Source organism: Thermobia domestica, chromosome 12, assembly GCF_964235325.1.
Source record: "Thermobia domestica chromosome 12, izTheDome1.hap1.1, whole genome shotgun sequence".
NCBI classification, from domain to species: domain Eukaryota; kingdom Metazoa; phylum Arthropoda; class Insecta; order Zygentoma; family Lepismatidae; genus Thermobia; species Thermobia domestica.
In genome coordinates, this window is record NC_137465.1 from 31,365,168 (window position 1) to 31,388,448 (window position 23,281).

General features: G+C 35.1%; 1 protein-coding gene across 2 annotated transcripts in view; it reads right to left on the minus strand.

The window, feature by feature from the left end:
- LOC145666394 (putative E3 ubiquitin-protein ligase HERC1) overlaps positions 1 to 23,281 on the minus strand; it is a 255,934-nt gene that overhangs the window by 170,086 nt on the left and 62,567 nt on the right. For both annotated transcript variants that reach the window (XM_081733597.1, XM_081733598.1), the window contains exons 18-21: positions 21,704 to 21,827; positions 12,676 to 12,864; positions 9,134 to 9,349; positions 6,433 to 6,733 (exon numbers count right to left, since the gene is read on the minus strand). In XM_081733597.1, coding sequence (XP_081589723.1) covers positions 6,433 to 6,733; positions 9,134 to 9,349; positions 12,676 to 12,864; positions 21,704 to 21,827 — 830 coding nt within the window. The remainder of the gene's footprint in view (positions 1 to 6,432; positions 6,734 to 9,133; positions 9,350 to 12,675; positions 12,865 to 21,703; positions 21,828 to 23,281) is intronic.

Below are 23,281 nucleotides of genomic sequence, written 5' to 3' on the forward strand. Positions count from 1 at the left end.
ATCTCTCATCATCACCGTCTCCTTTAGCCTAACCGGCATGACCATGGGACGTAAAACTTAAAGATAATATAATCATCCGTTCTTGACCAAACAGGCATGGAGATAGATATTGACTTCTATATCGTGCGCGAGCTACAGAACATATCCGAGCTTGATTAAACAAGGCATGGAGGTAGATATTGACTTTTATATCGTACGCGAGCTACAGAACATATTTGGTCTTCACCAAACAAGGTATGGAAGTAGGCAATGACTTTTATATCGTTTGCGAGCTACAGAACATATCCGATCTTGACCAAACAAGGCATGGAGATAGATATTGACTTTTATATCGTGCACGAGCTACAGAACTCATCTGATCTTGACTAAATAAGGCATGGTGGTACGCACTGACTTTTATACCGTACGCGAGCTACAGAACTCATCCCATCTTGACTAAACAAGGCATGAAGATAGATATTGACCTTTATATATCACACGAGCTACAGAACTCACGCAATCTTGACTAAACAAGACATGCAGGTAGACTCTGACTTGCTTAGTATGCACGTGAAATATTTTAATATGTTCGCGAGTTACGAGCTATCGAAGTTGATATTTGGGTTTAGTCAAATTTTCGCAAAGAAGTTTCACTATCCTTTACTTAGAACAAGACTCATGGAAAATACATTGAACGAACCTTTTTAACTTGCAGCGTATACTTAATAAAGATTTGCTAACATCTATGAAGGACGATTTTTTATTCGATTGACAAACTCATTACTAGTTGAAAATTGCTCATCGTTATTTATTAATGATAATAGTTTCAAGAAATGTTAAGTGATCCGGAAATTACATTTTCTAATTCTTATAAGTTCCAGCCCTCCTCGCTGGTCTAGTGAAGCTTTTGATACACGAGATTTTGGGTCAAATTTCGGATGGGAGAGCACTGAACTAACTACTGTATTTCAGATCGCAATTTAAACTATAGGTCTCATCCTGCATAGAGTCGTTGCTAACACAGGATATAAATACACAAATCAATCACACTTTCAATTGTACAATGTTCTTTGTCAGGTTGGTAGCATTGTATAACAGTGCATCGTTTGAGGTTTATACTTTTGCTCAAACATTTCAGAACAAAACTGATGTCTGCAAATTTGGTATTTTTTTATAGTTTATTTTTTTTTTCTTGTAATTTTATCCTCTTGGATATACTCTTTCTTATTTATTTTGTGTTAGACTGTTTCAGTGTAAAATGGTTTAAGATTTATGTTTGACATTTTTGTAAGTAAATATATAAATTTAGAATTCCAATCTATACATAAAAAAGTCCTTTGATGTCTGTGACTTTGTACCTCTTGAACCACGCGATCGACCCCAATCAAATTTGCCACAAAGCTGAGGTTCAGGCCTAGGATGATATTTTATCATTTCACTTTGACTGTACAAGTATGGGATGGGAAAGGGGAGATATTTAAGAATAATCGGAAATGGCCGATATTAGTGTCGAATCCATAGTTTTCGAGGTCGCTAAGACGAACAATGACACATCCGATGCCGTTTCTTAAATCCAAATTCACGGCTCTATGTTTCAAATGAAGCTTATTCTCCCCGTGCAAAGAACAGGTATTCTGCTAGCATTAACCAAATGAAAAGTTAAAAATTTCACTTCTCATTTTATCTGAATTCACGAATATAAACAAGAGTGTACGAAGAGTTTATGAAAACATGCACAAATAAACTCCAGGAGGAGCTTGACATTTCATACTAAAGTTTATGTATGGTACCAGGGTTCGATCCCCGAAGGAGTACATGTAGTTCGGATCACACCTTCAACTATAGGCCCAGGTTTTAAAGTAATAGTCAAGAATTTTAAGATAAAAATTCTAAATCTACAAAAGTAAATATAGAATCTGGTAACAAGAATCACTATAAGATTTCAAAACATTAAAATTAAACAGAAAGTGACAACAATGAAAATCTCTGTGTACAATATAATTCCATAGGGTTCTCCAAACTCGAAAAAAAAAGTTTTACCATAAATTCTGATACAAGTCTTTTATTGAAAGTCTACGATATTCATATAAGTATTTTAAATTTCCTTTATGTAGCCTTGACTGGCTGTGTTGTCAACACATCAATCATTTTACGAAATGTTTGTTAATGGACTTCACACACAATCAATCACTTCATAAAACATTCGTCATTGCCCTCTACATAGTCCCTATTTCTCCGTAACCATTCATTATTGACAGTGTGAAGGTCTCTAAGTTTTTTATTTTTTAATTAACTTTTTAAATACTGATATTAATGTATAGTACAATAGAATGTATAGTCCAATAGGACTCACAAATAGTCGACTACCTGGAGAAACGAAATTAAACACATTTCCTAAATTGTGTGTATGTTCGTGTTTCTCAAATTCTTGATGACTACTCAAGCATTATGGTTACATAGAATTTTACAAAAGTTTTCATTCACTTTTCACAAAAATGCAGCTAAATACAATCATAAATTAAGCTTCGGCCCAATTACAAAGTAACTATGGCAGAAGAATAAACACACTGAATCTTTCGGAATTAATGGCAAACAATTCAAGGGGTTCAAATGTACATCCTGTCTAGAGATGCAAAAAAGCCGGCTTTTTTGAATCGATAGTTTTTTTCACATAAAAAGCCGGCTTTTTTGGAAAAAAACCGAGAATTTTGGAAATTTTGGCTTTTTTCATTTTCATGATTTTTCTATCCAAATAGCTTTCTTATAGTATATTCTATAGTTAGATAAGATTTCCACGACCTGAATGCCATATTTAGCTCTGTAATTCACCATCAAGATGGATGGAGCACATATTTTACGAATTAAAGCTAACATGAAGAATGTAGTATTTGAGGGCAATTTTACAGGTTATTTAACTTTATTTTAACTTTTGAGTTATCGACATTTTTTTCCTTCTCTAGATCATTTTAGTTTGTTATCCGTGTTTCATTTCTAAGAGCTTAGTACTCCAGCTTCTAGCACGAAAGTTAAACTTACGTTTTTCTATATATCCGTCAAAGCATACGTTTTTCAATATGTCCGTCAAACCGTATTTCCACATTTCTGTTATACTGTAGTTGTGCAATGATTTAGCAATAATTTTCCAGATACAACCTTGAATACCAATTTATACAAATAATCAATAGCGGATTTAGAAAAGTACTTTGGGAGGGGTTTCTCTGATTGTTTCGTTTTCTAAAAAGTCCTAATTTTATTTGGGAGCAGCTTGAAGTTTATGAGTACAGGCATAACTAATATTTCGTTTCGTTTATATGTTTAGCAATAATCTTCCGGATACAACCTTGAAGATCATTTTATACTGAGAATCAGTCGCGAATTTAAAAAAAGTGTTTTGGGAGGGGTTTTCTTACTACTAATGTTTAGTTTTTCTAAACATTCGTAATTTTTATTTGACGGGAGCTTAAAGTTTATGAGTAAAGGCTAACTAATAGATATTTCGTTCGTTTTAGACATTCCACAACTTTGGAGAACAGGCTTCAGTCCGAAAGACCGATCCTCTAACCTTCGCAAAACCGTCACTGCTGGTAATTAGTAATAATAACGATTTAAAAACAATAAGAAAGGAAGTCGGCCAACTCCTACACTCCTAGTCGGCCAGTACACGCACTATTTCTACATTCTCAGATGGAATGAAGGAAGGCTTTGTCAGAATGGTCGAATGCTGGGTTGAATCCCGGACTTCCCGATAGAAGCGCAAAAGCCAACCACTCAGTCACGTTTGTTGTGCAGTTGTATTTAGCTTAACTTAAATATATTCCGTAGTCTTTTTTTTTTTTTTTTTTTTTTGGTTCCGTAATGATATGTTGAATCCCTCTTGTTAAAAATTCAGAAACCTTGAGGACTGGGTAAACCGTGATGGTGGTCAAGGGCGCCCATGTTGTGGTTTCCAAGGACGGGCAAGTATAAGCGACGTTTCAAAAATAGTTTCAAATTTTGCTGTAACTAATGTAAAAATCCTATTGAATTTTCAATATTCTGAAGTACATTTTTCTCTAGGGGGGGCAAGCGTCCCCTTAACCCCCCTGATGGGCGCCCTTGATGGTGGTTATAAAAAACTTGACTGTAGAATTTCAAGAATATACAGAACCATGTGCAGCCTTTAATTGTATCATACAAATCTAAGTATTTCTCTTATGTTTTATTTTAATCTTATTTTGTTTCAAAAAGAGGGTATGGAATATTTTGAAGTAAAAATACTACATAAATTTTGCTAGTTATTTGTGTATTTTTTGAAAGAAGTTTTTACTCTTAGGGTTGGCTCGTTTACACCAGCTTTTTTTTTAAAATTACTGGTTTAAACTAAAAAAAATTAAAAGAACAAAAATGCGAATCGTGTGAACTTCATGGTGACGTTTCACATGTCAAACCATCTGCATTAGTCTTATTTCCTTTTCACCTTTTAATCAAGGTGTCCCATGTTCAATTCTCGGTCGAACCACAACCCTTTTTTCATGTGTAAACCAAGTTCTCTTTCGGATGTCACTTTAAGCGAAAGTCTTCTCCTTGATAACCACGGTATTACGTAAGGATGTTAAGCCTAAACATACAAAACGAAACCAAATTATATATTTCTGCATGCCTGTTGTTTTATAAAGAAGCAAAGGTTGCTTAAATATATTGATTAAAATTGGTAAAATTTATCGATTGCCTACTTAGCTTCCAACATTAGCTTGGATTGGACTTTCAATGATACCTACATACTAAATTTGTAATTTAATACCTCAGTTTTAGAAAAATAAACACACTGCTGAACAAGACTGCACTTATTTAATATAAAAACACATTTACACGTGACGTTTCGATCTTCTATCCAAGATCCTCATCAGACGTACACTCACGTCTGATGAGGATCTTGGATAGAAGATCGAAACGTCACGTGTAAATGTGTTTTTATATTAAATAAGTGCAGTCTTGTTCAGCAGTGTGTTTATTTTTCTGATTTTATTCGTAAGACGTTGACTATGATTGTGTGTCACTCAGTTTTAGCGTACTGATTATAATACGTTGACCTTTAAATTTTACATGCAAATGAAATTTTACAGGATTTTCCTGTTATTGTTTTACATTTAAAAGAATGACGGGATTTTCCCGATGGCTAGGGCGAAAGTTTCTCAATTTAAGAAATTTACTGACCGGACTTCTTTAAGCTTATGGGACCTCTTCCAGCATAACCCCGTTGTTGAATAATAACACCAAGGCGAAACAAACTTATTTCTGTGAATATGTAATATAAATACATAAAGCAAAATATCTAAATCAAAAAACCTGGTTTAAACCCCAAAAAAGCCTGGTTTAAACTGCCCCCCCCCCCAAAACGGGTTTTTGGCATTTTCAGAAACAACCATGGTTCTTGCCAGCTCTGCTTACTTTTGTATAGATATAGGAGGTTAAAATGTGTTTATTATATACATTGGTTAATCCTTTGGAATTCATAATGTAAAAATGTTGAAGTAAAATTGTTTAAAATATCTTTTCGAAATTCATGGTTTACTTTCGAGGTTTTATATTATTATCGGCATCAACCACTAATTAAAAGACTTTCTGTGTTATAGAGAAGCGAAACAAAGTCTGCTTTATGGATTTAAAGCAGAATTTTGAAAAAAGCCCAAAATTTCCCAAGCAAAAAAGCAAAGCAGAAAAAACCGAGTTTTTTTCCAAAAAAGCCGGTTTTTTTCCGAGCCCTTGCATCTCTAATCCTGTCTCAAAGTATCATCTTTCTTCTATGTGAGAATACATGATACTACTTCCTACTGCACGGATTCAAATGAGATAAATGATATTCAAAACTAATATTATCCCCATCAAAAATATGTACCACTATTTACGTTAAGAGTACGTATAGAAATAAATTATAGCTTAAGTTACTTTTTTTTTTTTTACACGGACCACTTGCCTGAGTCTTTTAAGAAATCTCTTCTATCATATACGGTAGTCAGAGCGATATTAACCATAGATTGAAATTTTACGGTTTAATATTGCAAGGAGCTCAGATTTAGATTCAACATTGAGAAAAATTTATTTGTTTAACACATGGAAATCAAATTAAAATTTTTAAATTATCACGGACCATGTAATAATAGTAATGATGATTAGTTTAATATTTAAGTTTAGTCACAACGCTACTCATCACACTTATTTGCCTCATTAAACCAAACAAAACAAATAAACAACCCATGTTAAACACACACACACCCACATAAAAAACTTTTTTAGTTTGTACCCACGATTAGTTACTTATCGCATTCATTCTCAAAGTACACCGAATACAGATATTATAGAATAATCGTCGTGAGATTTAATCTTAAATTAATTATTACTGATTTTTAAAGCATTATATCTGACAGTAAACTACATAAAATATCATATAGTAAAAGTTTGTAAGAAAATACTTACATTTGTTTTTTCTCTATAGCTGACAGCAGTCCAACATGTTTCAAGAGAGCCACCAAAAGAATCCGTGTAACCCTTTCCAACAACGGTTCATCCTCCATTTCACACAAATCTAAGTCCAAAGATCTTGCATGTTCCATTAAATCACTATACACTGTTGAGGTACAATGGGGAGAAAATGCTATTTCTAGTGCTGTTTTGATTTCATTTGATAATGATAATTTTGTGACAGAAACGTTAATAATTTGTTGAATATCTTCTGATCCCAATAATACAGCATTTGTTATGTCTGACACGGATTTCACTGAAATGGGAAAAAGTAGACATGACGTGATCGAATAATCACTATGTAGAATTAGTTAATCTCTATGATCAGAAAATACTTACATGCATGGTTTACATTGAAATTCTGATATTGATTTCCCTGACTTTCCATGACTAAGTAACTTTTTCCTGATCGAAGATATTATCATTTATGGTGATGTATAGAAAAACAAATTTTTTTAGTCAGCTCCCACCGTTCTCATAGCACTCCAACGGTCTCTTTTATTAACTTTTTAAAATCAGTACAAGCTTGCTTTCTTACTGCATTAATATGAGTAAAACTTACTGTATTTAGAATACAATAAAACATTAGTACAACATAATAATTATACACTAGCGTAATATCTCGGCATTCTGAATACATTCATACATATAAACAAAAATAAAAATGAAATCTTTCAGTTTAGCGTCCCACGATTATGTCTCTTTGGCTAAGGGAGACGAATGATTATGGCAAGTGAATGATGATGGAAAAATTGGTGGAATGAGAAAGTAGGAGGAAACGGAAGTACCCCGAGAAAACCCACAAACACGATGTTGTCCATCACAAACTTACTTGGCCGGGATCGAACCAGGGACCCCACGCACCAGAGGTAAATGCTCTGCCACTGAGCCACCGTTACCCCCTATAATCATAAACAAGTCATCATCATCATAGGTATTCTGCCTTTATTGGTCTTTCTAACATTTATTTTCATCCCATATTCTTCAAAGCCCTTTCTCATTTTTTCTAACATTTTATTGATTTTCTTTTCAGATTCTGCAAGAAGCGCCATATCATCTGCAAATCTTATGCATCTAATCATTCTACCTCCTACCGAAATGCCGTCATCATCATGTAGGCTCTTTTTCACTATCTCTTCTAGATAGATATTAAATAAAGTTGGCGAGAGGCAGCATCCTTGTCGAACTCCCCTTCCAATTGCACTCTCTTCCGTCAGTTCTTCCCCTATTCTAACACTTACTTGTTGGTTCATGTATAAGTTTCTTATGAGTCTTCTATCTTTCCATTCCAACCCTATCTTTGTCAGAACTCCCAACAACAATTCCCAATTCACGCGGTCAAAAGCCTTTTCTAGATCAATAAATACAACATACACCTCTTTCATATGTTCTCTTTTTGCTGCCAGCAAACTAGGGAAAATAGAGTGGTGGTTTCCCGTTGCCTTCCACCCCGCAGTATCCCAGCCATTAAAGTCACTCTGACCATGCCTGGGACTAATGTCCAAGTTGCCGTACCAATCACTATGATTTCCGCCAACTTGGCTACTGGAGAACTGCTGCCTTCTCCCAGAACACTCTTTCATAAACAAGTAAACATATAAATTGATCTCTCTCTTTATTATCTACAACCAAGAAACCTAACCTATTTTCTTTTTCTAAATTTTTTTATTTAATTTTTTATTCTTTCAAATATTTAAGATTTAATACTTACCAGTGCTTCTCAAGTTTCTTTATTTCTAAACATCTTTTTAATCCATTTTATCATAATCTTTTTTGAATTTGCATTGATACTTTGAGGTGTTCTTCATATCTTCTGTGAGCTCCTGTAGTGCTTGTTAACATTACTTGAGTAATAGGAACACACTGAATACTTCTGTAAAGTCTGATTGTACTTTCCCTGACTCTTCTGTGAGATATAGCCATTTCCACGACTTTCAGGGTTAAGTGAACCCTGGTGCATATATAATCTAGGCTAAGTTTACATGTAAGCATTACAATAACTAAATATCTATTCCTTAGAAAAAATAAATTAAGTATTTTATTTTATCCCTTCTTGATTATAATGTTAAGATATAAATCCTGAAACAAACTAATCCCTATTAAAGTAATTTATCCACTAAGATGTTAATTTCAAATATTTGCCCTGACAGGAAACATCTGCATATTCAGAAGAAAAGAAACGTGAAAAACCACAAGATACCAACATTATTGTATTAAACCCTGGTCCGTCTGTTGAGAAACACTAATTCAGACATACAGTAGAAAATGAACCATAAATCTGTGATGTTACTTCGACGAGATTTATATCAATGCCAATATACCAGCAGCGGGAGACTTGGTGGCTCAGCGTAAAGTGCTCATCTGCCGAAACAAACTGACGGTTCGACTCTACTCCATGTAAAAAGGTTGTGAGTAATACCGTGACCATGGTATTCTTTGGTTTTCGTTTATTTTCCCTCACTTTATTCCACCAACTCTTTTATCATCGTCCATCTGCAATTATCATTCGTCTTCTTTACCCTCAAGACATAATTAGCTTTGGAAGTTTTACTTAATTTTATTTTTTATAGTATTAGGTCAAACTTTTCAGTGCCGGTCACTTTGTCAGTAAGAAATATATACTATTATACGTAGTGTAACGCATATTATTACTTACCAATATCGTCTGCTGCTCCTTCAAGTCCCGATGAGAACAATTTATTATTGAGCCAATGTATGGTTTCTCTCTCATCTTGTGTAAAAATGTCTCCCATTAGCATTCCACCTAAACAGCGTCCAACTAGGAGGCTACATGTTCTCTCCAAATCAACCAACCACAACCAATAAGGTTCAGCCATTTCAACAAGTTCTGACGGAGTGGGCGTATTCGCCTCTGTAATATAAACACATATTAATGTTTGATTGTATGGCACATCGAAGCTGATTTTAACAGTGTATGCATTTGTATTTTAATTGTATAATACATGCTCGTTTAAAAATATAGTAATTCTCACTTCAACTTTTGAGAGTCCTAAATTCAGACCATGTAATAGGTGCTTCTGAATGGGGCTGTACAATTTTACCATTTTCATCTTATATTCTGGCCGACCCATCGTTTCAACAATTTTTTTTGTCCTACTATTTTTAATATTTATCAATGATAAATCATTACGGAGTTGGACTGTTCGACACAAGTATCGACATCTACAGTAATTCGTTCAGAAAAAATGAAAACTGCGTATTGGCAATACTTGTGCATCTCATACCAGCGTCTGTTTTGTTTGCATTAATTAGTATTTGATGGTTTTGGTTCCTAATGTCCGGTATTTGCCATCCCTATTTCACGTTTTTGTCTCAAATTCTATCATAGGTAGACTTACAAAGTTTAATTGTGTTATTTCTTTGTCACTCAAAATCTCTATATTTTTGTACTACGAGGCTGAGGATCTTCGGAATCGATGTTTTACAAAAAAATATTTGGAACAGAAAGAGACTGAAAAAAAAAAAAAAAAGAAAAAAAACAGGTAAACGAAGGAAGCTACACAAATGCAGCTCGAGGTTACTGAATATCATAAGGATAATACAATCAAGATGCCTAAGAAGGGCACAAGGTGTGTATACCAAGAAGATGAGAGGGTAATAAAGCAAGATCTTCGAAAAGTGGATAATAACAATCCAAACTGGATTGACTCCGTGCATTATTGTGATGGTTTGCAACCTTTCCTAACTGATGACACACTTTACCCACAACCTCGTGACACATTTCTTTGATGTTCTATTATTAAGAACATAATTATAATAGTGAAAGACTACGAATTTTTATGAAGTAGTACTGTAGTACTGGGCAGTGTTGCTGCCATTGGAGGCGTTGACTTGCACAGTCTGTCTCAAAATTGATTTGAATTAATTAGTAAATGGTTCATGATTTTTTAATTTTAAAATTTCTGACACACTAAGCGACACACCGGTTGGAAACCACTGCATTATTGAATCCAATGGCAAGTTTTTGTTTGTGTGGCAATATATCTCTGGGTGAATGTGTAAGGAGCTACGGTAAAGCCAGATGAAAAGGTAAACTGTGATTCCAATATTTCTTAACGTGCCTCACATTCATATTAAAAGGAGAAAGTACACATGAACCTTGCTTTGAAAACCCTATACTCGAATCCATAGGTGGAATTGTATATTACAGATGTGTGTATTTTCTGTCAGATCTTTAAATCTAAAAATCCTATTTTTAAAAAGAGTGCTAATGAAGCATTTCTCAAGCTGTGATCCTCACGGTATGCCCTTCTGGTCCTATTTAGGTTGAACATTTATCCGGACAGAAAAAAAAAAAAAAAAAAAATGAAGCGAAGTGTTTACCACACACTATAGCTGAGAGCCTCAAACAGGTAAAGATTTTATAAATCCTAATAACTTATATAGATGTATTATTATAAAATATTTCTGATAGCTTTCAATTACAAAAAAAAAAGTCAACATGAACTTTTCTCTTTTAATACTAATATAAAATTAAGGGAACTTAAATTAATACTATTTTTAAAATAAGTATACCAGTATAGTAGTATATTCTCAAAAGTTAATACATACGAGGGGAAATCAAAAATAACACGGATTTTCTGATAAAAAGCCTGGGCTTTTTTTGTTTTTGGAATACAACTTTTTATTTTCAAATACAACTTTAATCTCCTTCAAAGTACTCTCCATTAGTACTAACGCACTTGTCAGAACTTTTATTCCATTGTTGGAAGCGCCTTGCAAATTCGGTCTTTTTGATTCTTGCTAGCGCCGTCGTGACATTGCGTTTGCGTTTGACTTCGTCGACATCGGCAAAACAATTTCCTTTGAAGTTCCTTTTCAACCGACGGAATAGCACGAAGTTTGCGGGAGTCAAATCTGGCAAACAGGGCGTGTGGATCGTTTGTGACTGTGTCTTTCATTGCATGACAGGCTTCCATGTGACGATTCCTTTGCTCTTTGGTGAGAAGTCTGGGCACAAACTTAACAGCCACTCGTCATATTTCCAAATCGTCGTGAAAAATGCGCTGAATGGAGTTCCAGGATAACTCGGATAAGTCTGCGAGTTGACAGCTTGTTCTTCGTCGATCTTTCCTGATAAGATTACAAATTTTGACGATGTTGTCCTCGGTTCGCGCACTTGAAGGACGACTAGAACGGGGCAGATCTACAATGGCCATTTTCCCTCTAAAACCGAGCAAACGATTTGTACACTGCACTTTACTGACAGCATGTTCCTTGTAAGCTGTTCTCAACATCATAACAGTTTCTGCTACATTCTTACCGAGTAAAAAACAAAACTTTAGAGCCGCGCGTTGTTCGTGAGAATCTGCCGTTTCTTCGTGTCACAGTGCACTACAGACACACACACAGAACTGTCAGAGAAACCACATGTGTCGTTACTGGTTGATGCCACTTGGCATACTGATTCAGGAGAGGTCTTCCCACAGTGTTCTAGCGGCGCAACCATGTACTACACGTATACGATGTGCAGGGCTAGATTCCGGCTTTTTTGGGTTCCCCTCGTACGTAACTGTATGACATGTGAATCCTATATAACACGTCTTGGGAATGCTTGATAATGCAGCTAGATCATATCTTGAAGTCTGTCTCCAGTGGAGTGTTGCGAAATTATTTGTGTACAAAGTGGACCATCAATACATAGTTCAAGAAAGCAAAACTCATTAATCATACCTAATCGGGTTAAAGATTTGAAGGAAGGACGCGGCAGGACACCTAGGTTATCATATGCATTATTTGCATTTAATGAATGATAACGACAAAGTTAAAAAATGACGGTGTGTATAGGTTGTCTCCGAATAGTAAACACTGCAGAAATTGAGTCTTTCTCTTTAAAAATCAGAATTGTTCTCCTTTCAGTCACAACGTCAACGTAATTTTATTATCAAAACAAGCTGCTTCATTTAAATAAAATACTTCTCTCATTATATGAAAGAACCTGATAGATTCGATTGTAGCGGCTGCAGCTGTCTCTCTTTTGGACACTTATTATACAAAGAACTTTGAAACCACATTAATGCTTTTACATATTCACTTTCAAAGCACTTATACGTATGAACTTTTTCACTCCTCCTTAGCCTGAAATAAAATAATTAAAATAGGTTAAAGTACAATTTAATTGTTTCTACTCTCTCTCTCTCTCTCTCTCAAAAAAAAAAAGTTTGTATACATATTTACCTGAAGCACTATCACTGAATTCCTTTTCGAAAACAAGTCCTGGAGGTAACATACGATTTAATTTGTCCATTGGAGACAAAATGGATAACAAATTAAACAATAATGGCTGGACACAAGGCACAGGAAGCAGCAATAGAGAATGCAAGATCTTCGAAAGCATTGCTCCTGCTGCAGAATCATGAACGGCACCTTTATTCAAGAAAAAAAAATAATAATAAAAAATTATTAATACAAAAGCAATGCAACATATCAAAAAATGAAACAATGCATCACATGACATATATATATATATATATATATATATATATATATATATATATATATATATATATATATATATATATATATATATATATATAGGGTGTCCGAGAAATCCTTAATCATTTCTGGGAAGGTGCAATTGAATTTAAATGAAGTCAGTTCGACATGACCACCCTCCATATTCAAGCAGAATTGCGATCTCTCTGCGGTGCAACCTGAACACACGCTGCAACATTGCTGGGGTAATTGTGCGCATCGATGCCGAAATGCGTTCACGCAGGTGCGCCAAATCCCTAATCTTCACCTTGTACTCCTGAAGATTTCGGTGTGATTCTGTTGACTTACGGTATCTTCTTTGATATTATAAACATTTGATTTGAATTCAAGTACTCTTACCCAGAAATGGTTTGGGACTTCTCGGGCATCCTATACCTATTACAGACGAAACACAAATATACAGATGGTATGAAATCTAGTACACATTTCACTACTTCTCTACATGCCCGTATTTTACCAATGAACATTTTAACACTTTTCTCCTCCGGAAAAATTTTGACAGTAATCGAAATAGAGAAGAGGTTAGATCAGTGTATTTGACGGAAGTTTCTGAGTTGTTTAGGTTTTTCTATTAACGAATATCTAAATACATACATTTAAAATTTACTAGTATTTACATTTACAATAAACTGTTGTTTTCTTTTAGCTTTAAAGAAAATTTAAATAAGAAATCAGAAAATAATAAAACTTGAAAGTATGATTACTTAATAAAGTTACGTTATTATACACAAAAGAAGGAGCAAAAAGAAGATAGCTACTACAATTCTGGATTCGATCTACGATGCTAGCACAAATATTTTTGATTTCACATTCATACTCCATACTGAAGAATTACATAGCCTCATTGCTGAAGACGGATGTTAAATCTTCTATTAGGAGAGAAAGTATTATTATTATTCAAAATTTAAAAGAAAAGAATATGAACTGAACTTGTTCCGCAGTTATAAATGTAAGTATTAACCTCAATATGTATTTCTAATTGAAGATGCAATTCCTTCTTAAATTAGATCAACGATTTTCGTCACAATCCTGTTGCCTTCGTCTCTTAAAGCTACGGTCACGATTTTTGAAGAATAGGTTTCTCGTCACATTCTACAATATTGAAGGATTCATTCACACTGAATCAAAATACAGGGTGATTTTTTTTTTAAAGTCGCGGATTTCATTTGGGTCTAGAATTTCTAACTGAGGTCTGATTTTCATGCGGTTTGTGGCAAATGATCAAGGAAGGATGGGAGATTTATGGGACTATGTTTACTGGTTTAAATTCATCCGGGGTAATATCGGCCAAGGCTAAAGGAAAACAGCAAATATTCGCCAGTGTACCGTACAATTGGAATGAGATGCAGTGCGGTGTTGATATTTAAGTTTTCTTCGTTAGATGGCAACCTCGTCAAGTCAATAAGAAACAGGAAACTGGGCCGTTGTTTTAGGAATTGTGCTGTACAGTTATATGCTACTGTGTAAGTATGATCAGGAAGCAGTGACAATAGTGTATTCTTTGGAGCAACATGAGTTTATCGTTAAAAGTTTTTGGAGAACGGAATCTGTTGTTGTTACGCAAAGGGCATTTACAAACAAATTTGTCTCACGTTCTGCCCCAGACAGGAACATAATATGGTCGCTAGTGAAACAATTAGAAGAAACAGGATCGCTTCTGAGTGAGACAAAGAAGCATCGGACCACCCAGGCGGGTGTTGTAGAAGATGTCAGTTATCGAATCCTTAGGTCGCCCATGAAATATCTCCATTTTTTGTCTCAAGAAATCGGCTATAGCTATTCAATATGTGATTTATAGGTGTTACCACTAACACTTAATTTGTATTCTCACTAACACTTAATTTGTACTATGCAATTTCGCTTCGAAAATCCACAACCCCATTCCAATTGTACGGTACAGCGGCGAATATCTACTGTTTTTCTTGAGGCTTGGTCGATATTACCCCGGATGAATTCAAGCCAGTAAACATAATATCATAAATCTCCCATCCTTCCTTGATCATTTGCCCAAACCGCAGTTACAAATTCTAGACGCAAATGAAATCCGAGAGTTTAAAAAAAAAAAAAAATCATCCTGTATTTTGATTGGTAGACACAGAACATACCACGCGAATGCTGGCATGGTACCTTCAATATAGACTTTGGCCGATTTCCCGTCACTTCCCTTACCATTGTCCTTGTTGTTGTTATATATTGTTAATAATTTGACGTTAAATTAAATAATTATAAAGGTACAAAGGGTCAATTGAACCTACAAACGTTCAGTTAGTTACTAGTACACAAAACTTTCCATTAATTTCTCTACATTAGAAATTCACTTACGTAAAAATGCTTAATTATTATGTTGTAAATAAAAAATATTCATAGTAGTAAGTAAGTATTTATGTAAATAAACACATACTTTAAAAAAAATATACCATCGCTTCAAAGAAAATGGTATTCGACGCAAAAATATGTTTTAAGTGTATTTGTGTAAATACTGATCTCTCTTAACTGAACATTTTACACTTGCAAAATAATAATTGAGCATTTTTACATAGAGAAATGTGAATTATTTACATAGAGAAATTGGTGCACAAGTGACCATAACTGAAAATTTAAGGATATAACTGACATTTCGTATAGTTACTTTTGTGCCAACGAATCTCGACATAGTAACTCAGTTCTGTTAAGACAAAGACTACAGGAAAGTATCTGAAATCATTCACCTGGATTAAGAAAGAGATGGCTTTAAATAACGAATATGGATTGAGGTTAATCTGTGCTTATAGCAAAAATGTGTTTCTTGCATACATCTGCATCCTGAAGTTACTAAATGTATGTTATATAATTTCCATTTCAGGAATTGTTTTATCTGTAACTACTTCAAATTCTATATTAATCGCTTTATCACTAACTATACTACACTATAAGGCAAACTGCTAGAAGACCTTGGTATTTTAAGCAGTTACAACTCTCTCACGTACTAAAGAATTTACCTTTTGTACAGAGAGATGCACAGCTTTCTTTCGAGTCATTCCCTCTCCCGTTTTGTTGGATCAAAAGATCCAATAAATTTCAGGTGTAAAAAGTTTCTTGTAAGCCTTATATCTGGAGAACTACATATACTATAGCCAAATCCAAACTATCACTTAACTCAGTATGGTATGCTTATGGTAGTAAAAAATATGAAAACTAGATTTAGGGGCCGTTCAAAACTTCTGTGGCTCCGTGATCAAAAATGCATCAAAAGATCCAATATATTTCAATCAAAAGTTTTTCTTGTAGGCCTTATATCTGGAGAACTACATATACTGTAGCCAAACTCAAACTATCACTTAACTTAGAATGATGTGCTCATTCCGCACAAAATAGGAAAACTCGATTTAAGGGCCGTTCAAAAATTTTGTGGGCCCTGATCCAAAAACTAATTAGTGGGCAAGATCATAATCTTTTGATTCATTTTTTTTTATTATTTTTATCATTCCTAAAATTCTTGTTTAACTTATTCTATAATCTTAACAAAAAATTTTCATGATGTCAGTCTCAATTAGAAATGTTCGGAACGCTCATCCAAAACCGTTCTGCTTCTTCTAAGGGAGTGTTTTATTTATTTATAGAACACTTTAAACAATTACATAATATATATTTTCTGACTGATATATGTACAACTTGATCTGTTTACTGTTATTTAATTTTACTATTTTACTTTATTTTTTATATAGAGAAAAATTCGACTTTTATCAGTATTTGCCTTTTCCATATATAATTATTTTTACCATATACAGGGTGTTAATGAACTATACCGACAAACTGTAAGATCCCTTACATCAAAATAAGATAAAAAGTTCGTATGGACCTGTAGGGAAAAGTGTATAGTTTCAGAGCTAGGGCTGTCCAAAATCGCGCAAAAGCCAAATTTCAAGAGGCCCTATTTCGAATTCGAGAAACTGGGGACGTTAGTCCTTATCAGCGTAAAGGAAGTCACACATACGCAATCTAAAAATGCATATTTCATTACTGTTCAGTGGGTGTACAGATTACTGCATACAGGGTGAAATTCCCAGACATGCCATCAACCGAATTTTGAGATTTGCTCCGACTTTATGATTGGTCCAGAGTAGGCAAACGATAAGTCTTGGTAGCAGTGAACACGGAGTCCTTTGGCGCGATGTCGGAAGTGTTAAGGATCGTCAGCAGCGGTCTCTTGTACTCGGGAAAACGCATGCTGTAATGTTTTCTTTCACGCTTATAAGTGAAGAAACCGTGAAATATACCGAGACGAAATACATCGTATCACACATTATTCCGAACACAAAAATCATGAAGCTGCCGGTTCCTAACACTTCCGACTTCCCTCCAAAGCATTGGATGTCCATTGTTGTCAAAGCTTACCTCCTGCTTACTTTGGGCCTTCCTTGATATCAGGGTATATCTCAAAACTCTATTGAGAGCATATGTGAGAATTACACCCTTCAGAGAATGCCCTGTACACCTATTGAAAATTGACGAAATATGTACTTTTGGATTGTATATGCGTGGCTTCCTTTACGCTTATAAGGACCACCATCTACAGTTTCTGGAATTCGAAATAGGACCTGTTGAAATTTGGCTTTTGCGCGATTTTGGACAGCCTTAGCTCTGAAACCATGCACTTTTCGCCATAGGTTCACATGAACTTTTTCTCTTATTTTGATGTGAGGAATCACCTCTTACAGTTTGTCGGTAGTTCATTAACACCCTGTATATGTACATAAAGTTGCAGCTAAATTCTCGGTGGTCGGGGCTACCATCTTCTTTCAAGGCTACTAGATAAGAGTGGATTAAGTACTGTATATGGTAAGTGTAAGTATAAGAAAGGCAAGTTGTAAATTCAGCGATATCAGAATGTTAATTCGTAATTAATTATGCTCTTCATACTTCTTCCTTTTTTAAAAAATCAAAATGTACTACTGTTGCCAGGTCTCTGTAGTTATCAGTTTTAAAAACAAAGAAAAATCATTAATCTTACATCTATTTATGATATACAAGAGTCATTAACTCGAAGTGGCAACATAGTTATGAAATAGAACGTAGTGAATCACTCACCTCAAAAAGCTTACAGTCCTTCGATGTAGTCTCCGCCAGCCTGTTGAACCCTTCGCCAAGATGTCTGGTAACCGTTGAATACCTGTCAAAGCCCCACTTTGTGAGAGGATGTTGACAGTGTGCCCAAAGGCACGAACATTGCTGGAAATGTCTCTGAAACGTTTGCCCCTGAGAGGTTCTTTTATTTTTGGGAAAAGATCAAAAATCGCTAGGGCTCATATCAGGGGAGTACGGCAGGTGCTCCAGTACCTGCCAACCTCATCGTTGCAACAGAGTCTGTACTGGATTGGCTGTATGGCATCTGGCATTGCCGTGTAGAATTGGTCCAAACTCCGGGAGGTGTGGACGTTTGCGCCGCAATGCTGGTCGCAAATGGTGACTGAGGTATGAAGCATAGTATGCAGCATTGACGGTAATGCCCGGTGGAACTTGATGTGACAGGATAATGCCTTCATGGTCATATAACATTATCATCATCATCATCACCTTCACGTCTGCTGGCTCTTGCCTAAGCTTTTTCGGTCGTGGAGATTCTGGGTGGCGCCATTCACTCGACTGACGTTTCAATTCAGGCTCGTAGGATCTTCCCCACGTTTCGACACTTGCAATAATGCAGTGCAAGAAGTCCTCACCTTCCTCATTGTAACGTTGAAGGTGTAGGCGCGCTGGAATTTCATGAACACACGCTGTTCTGCACGCGTGAACATTGCGTTAGGGCGGTTTCTCACACAACAATCATTTTAAGAATGTCTACTCGCCACACACACCGTAATATGGGACCGCGGCAGAGTTGAACTGACCCGTACATATCCACGGAACACATTACGTAGTCATTTGCCTCCTGTCCACACGACACTCCAATCGTAGCAGTTTGGCAGTTCAAGTTAAATGATCCTCGTAATTTGTGTTTATGAAAACTTGTAATTGTTGTAATGAATGATTGTTAAAAAATTAGTACGCCTTTTCATTAAGATTTCAGCAAAAAAAATCAATAAAGACTCATAAATTTAATAAAATCATTTAATACTTCAATTACAAATTTCATAAACACAAACTGGGCCTTTCTTATATATATATATATATATATATATATATATATATATGAGGGTGGTTCAGAAAGTAAAGAAGAATTGCAACAGAAACAGACGATACTACAACAAAACTTTAATTAGAACAATACAAAACCTAACTCTACTTTTCTGCATAATCGGCATTGTTATTGAAGTACTTATTATAACGAGACCCAATTTATTCATTGCCGATTTTATATTCATCTGTCGTCAATGGTTGAAGCCATAAAGATACTACTAAAGAGTAAAGAATGGCTGAGCACTACACCGCGCGCAGATCTTCCACCATGGTGACTGTGTGTTTGCTGATTAGCTTCCTAGCCCTCACTCTGAGCTGGGTCTCATTCTTGTGTGTCACGTCAGGTTTTCGGTCTCATGTTGCTCCAGCAACACAACAAGAATTACGAAGACTCACGTGGGAGGCATTTTTGATCAACTATATCCTTTCCGGATGAAACTACATCCTTTCCGGATTTAATATCAAAGCGGCAATTTACATAGTTCTGTCTGGACATTAACACTAACTGGATTTGCCTGCATGTTTGTTGAATTTTGCTCACTTTCGCTTCGAGAACTACCGGCTGATATAAATTGTACTCTCGTGTCAGAAACCTGAGTGACTGTGTAGTTCTGTGTGTCTGGTTTTCTTTCTTTCCTTTGCCTAGGCGGTGTTACACATTGAAGTATCTGGTCTAACGTCGCATCTAATTCATCAGTTATACGTGATTGCTTTTGAATTACTTTCCTAAAAGACATGCCATTAATAAATTTTGTTTGAATCGAAAACAAAAAAACGAAGATGAATTATTTTAATTCTAGTGGTGTTGGGATCGATGCTTGACTAAGACAATTAAATAAAAGAAAACAAAAATCGCTAAGTTTTCGTTAGATTTTTTAACGCCTCCACCATGTGGTTATGCTATGAGTTATCTATGATCTACATAGAACGGGACGTACGCAAGAGGTGTCATAGCAATAACCACAACTTTCTTAATAATAGACATCGATAAGTTGTACACCAATAAATTCGTCATTAATCATTTCGGTTGAAATAAAAGAATAGGATCTGTGGGGGAATGTTTTTAATGTGTGTAGTTTTGATCAGTAGCGTCTATTTGAAACTTCCAAGCACTGACTCATGACTAGGCATTGACAAATGTGAAACAGGTACATACCTTTTCTTATTGATGTAGTCTAGATAAACAATATGATCCACACTAGTAACTAGGTGTTCCTCCTGATAGGTCTTCGAAGTTACTACTACTGACTTTGGAAAAGGCCAGTAGTTTTGTTACTCGACTCGAGACGAGATTATGGAACTTCTTGTACTCGTGGTGGAATACGTGAAGACGTGAACCTCTGAAATTCACTTCTGTCATCATATTTGTCAATGCATGGATCTTACATGTTGACTTGTGAAAGCTAGCTGACTTCAGTGCTTGGCAACGATTTCAAAGACGGAATTACATAGCAGTTTTACAGATAAAGAATTCATTAATTAAACACAAATTGATTTTGAAATATCCATCATTTCCTTTCGCTGTTCGTTGAATGCCCTTTGAAGAATATTGAACTGAAAGTACAATCACGGACAAAGTTTAACGATGATATCGATGAGCGTCCGTGACAGTACTTATTATAACGAGACCCAAGTTATTCATTGCCGATTTTATATTCATCTGTCGTCAATGATTGAAGCCATAAAGATACTACTAAAGAGTAAAGAATGGCTGAACACTACACCGCGCGCAGATCTTCCACCATGGTGACTGTGTGTTTGCTGATTAGCTTCCTAGCCCTCACTCTGAGCTGGGTCTCATTCTTGTGTGTCACGTCAGGTTTTCGGTCTCATGTTGCTCCAGCAACACAACAAGAATTACGAAGACTCACGTGGGAGGCGAGTTTTTGATCATCCCTCTTAAGAGTCCTAACTTGACGCCTAGTGACCATAACTTTTCCCCAAAAATGAAGGAGTTTCTCGGGAGAACACCTTCCAAATAGTCGGCTCGCTTAAAGAAGCAGTAACATCATGGCTTCAGTGATTTGGTGACAGATAAATCTAACATTGTCATTGAAAAATTTGTGTTGTAAATATTGAAAATAGGAAATAGGCTTAGTATTGTTATAAATGAAGGTTTATATATATATATATATATATATATATATATATATATATATACACCCAATCGTTCTTTACTTTTGTGATGACCTTCGTATGTACAAAAATCTGGCAACACTAGTACATTTTGATTTCATCGAAGAAAAGAGAAAAAGAAACAGGCGAAGTATGAAGAAAATTATTATTACAAATCAGCATTCTAATACTGAAATGTTTGCAGCTTGTCTTTCTCATTACTCACCTACAATTTAGCGAATCCTTAATCTGCGCCTAGCAAAGAAGCTCCTAGCCCGACCACCGAAAATTTAGCAGCAACTGCAAATGAAAATACGATACTGGAAAAGGTAACTTGCTAATATCGTAAGAATCTGTTCTATTTACCAATATTACAAAACTTTACTTTGATATTTATTTGAAATATCAAAATTTAATAAGTACTTTCAGTTGCACTTACCGTGTAATTTGTTCAGAGAATTAGGAAAATTCTTTGCGATGTTTGTAGCATGTCTGAATACTTCAGAAGCTAGTGGCAACAAAAGATTTAAGTGATTGTGTAACAAATTTATGCTTGGAGATATCTGTAAGAAAAATGATATTATAACAACGACATTACTGAATGTTTTAAAAAACTTCCATGCAGACAACAAAATAGTTCTTTCTGATTTTTCTACGGCATTTGAAAATAAATATATGTTACTGAACAAAACTGAAATTAAAATTACACTAGATGACTTTTTTTTCCGAAATATTCAGCCCCTTACTTTTTGTTTACTATCTGATCCTTATGTAAGATATGCTGTAAAAGAAAAATGTCCTTCTTAAAATAACTAACTAACTAAATAAATAAATAAAGTAAATAAATAAATAAACACGACTGTATAAATAATATTCCAATTAAAGTTGATTTTCACAATTCTAAACCTTGGGTGTCACCTTATACGTGCGTAAAATTCGTCAGAGTGGCATGTCAACGTAACCTACCCTGCCATCTATATATAAAAATAAAAAATGTTTCACCTTGAACACACAGAGAAGGGGATTGTCGTCTTGTTCATCCACAGAACTAAAATTTTTGTGATATGTGGGTTATCACCTTTTACAGCCGAGGTCTAGAATTTTGATTTTTAAAATTTTCTTTCCTATATGACAAAAACTGATTTGATTGCTTTTTAAATTTTCTCGATGACGTAAGAAATGTTCTTTCACACACACACACCTTTGATACTGTCATTCAGTAACTTTATATTATACTAGTTAACGATTCGCACAAATGGTAATATTTTATGGCTAGATATAATTTTTAACTACATATGCAAGAAATACGTACATCATTTTCTTGTTTACATTGCTAAAGGCTCGAGTATCGCCAACAGATGGCAGCATATATTCCTTCTCTTTCTAGAGTATTTTGTAGGGTGCGATCAATATTCACAATAATTGAATTTCACAAAATGAGACATTGAAACTTTGTCCCAAAACAAAGTAAATCAATAATTAAATAATAATCCGTACACTTGTTGATTATTTTGATTCTTCATTCTAACTAGCTGTAAGTTCTCGTAGTTGTCAGATCTCAATTCAGAACCTGCATAAGAGAGGACGAAGAAAGTCCTTCACAAATTTCTCCACAACCACTTAAAAACTCGGGTATTTGTCCTTTGTTGTTATGTACACCCGCATAACACAGAAGTAATGCGGGTTGAATATAGAAAAGATTTGTGTACCCTGTGTACTTGTGTACCAAACTTGGTGATTCTAGGGGGCTACTTTCTATGCGAAATACTAATGAAACGAAATATTTCAGTTTAACGTCCCACGATTATTTCCTGTAGGCTAAGAAGAGGATGATTACGGCAAATGAATGATAATGTAAGAATTGGTGGAATGAGAAAGTGGAAGGAAACGGGAGTATCCTAAGAAAACATACCAACACGATGTTGTCCACCACAAACGTGAAAAGCTAATGACAGATACACAGACAGAGATTATTATTATTATTATTATTATTAAAAAAGACAGGCTCTGAATAGTG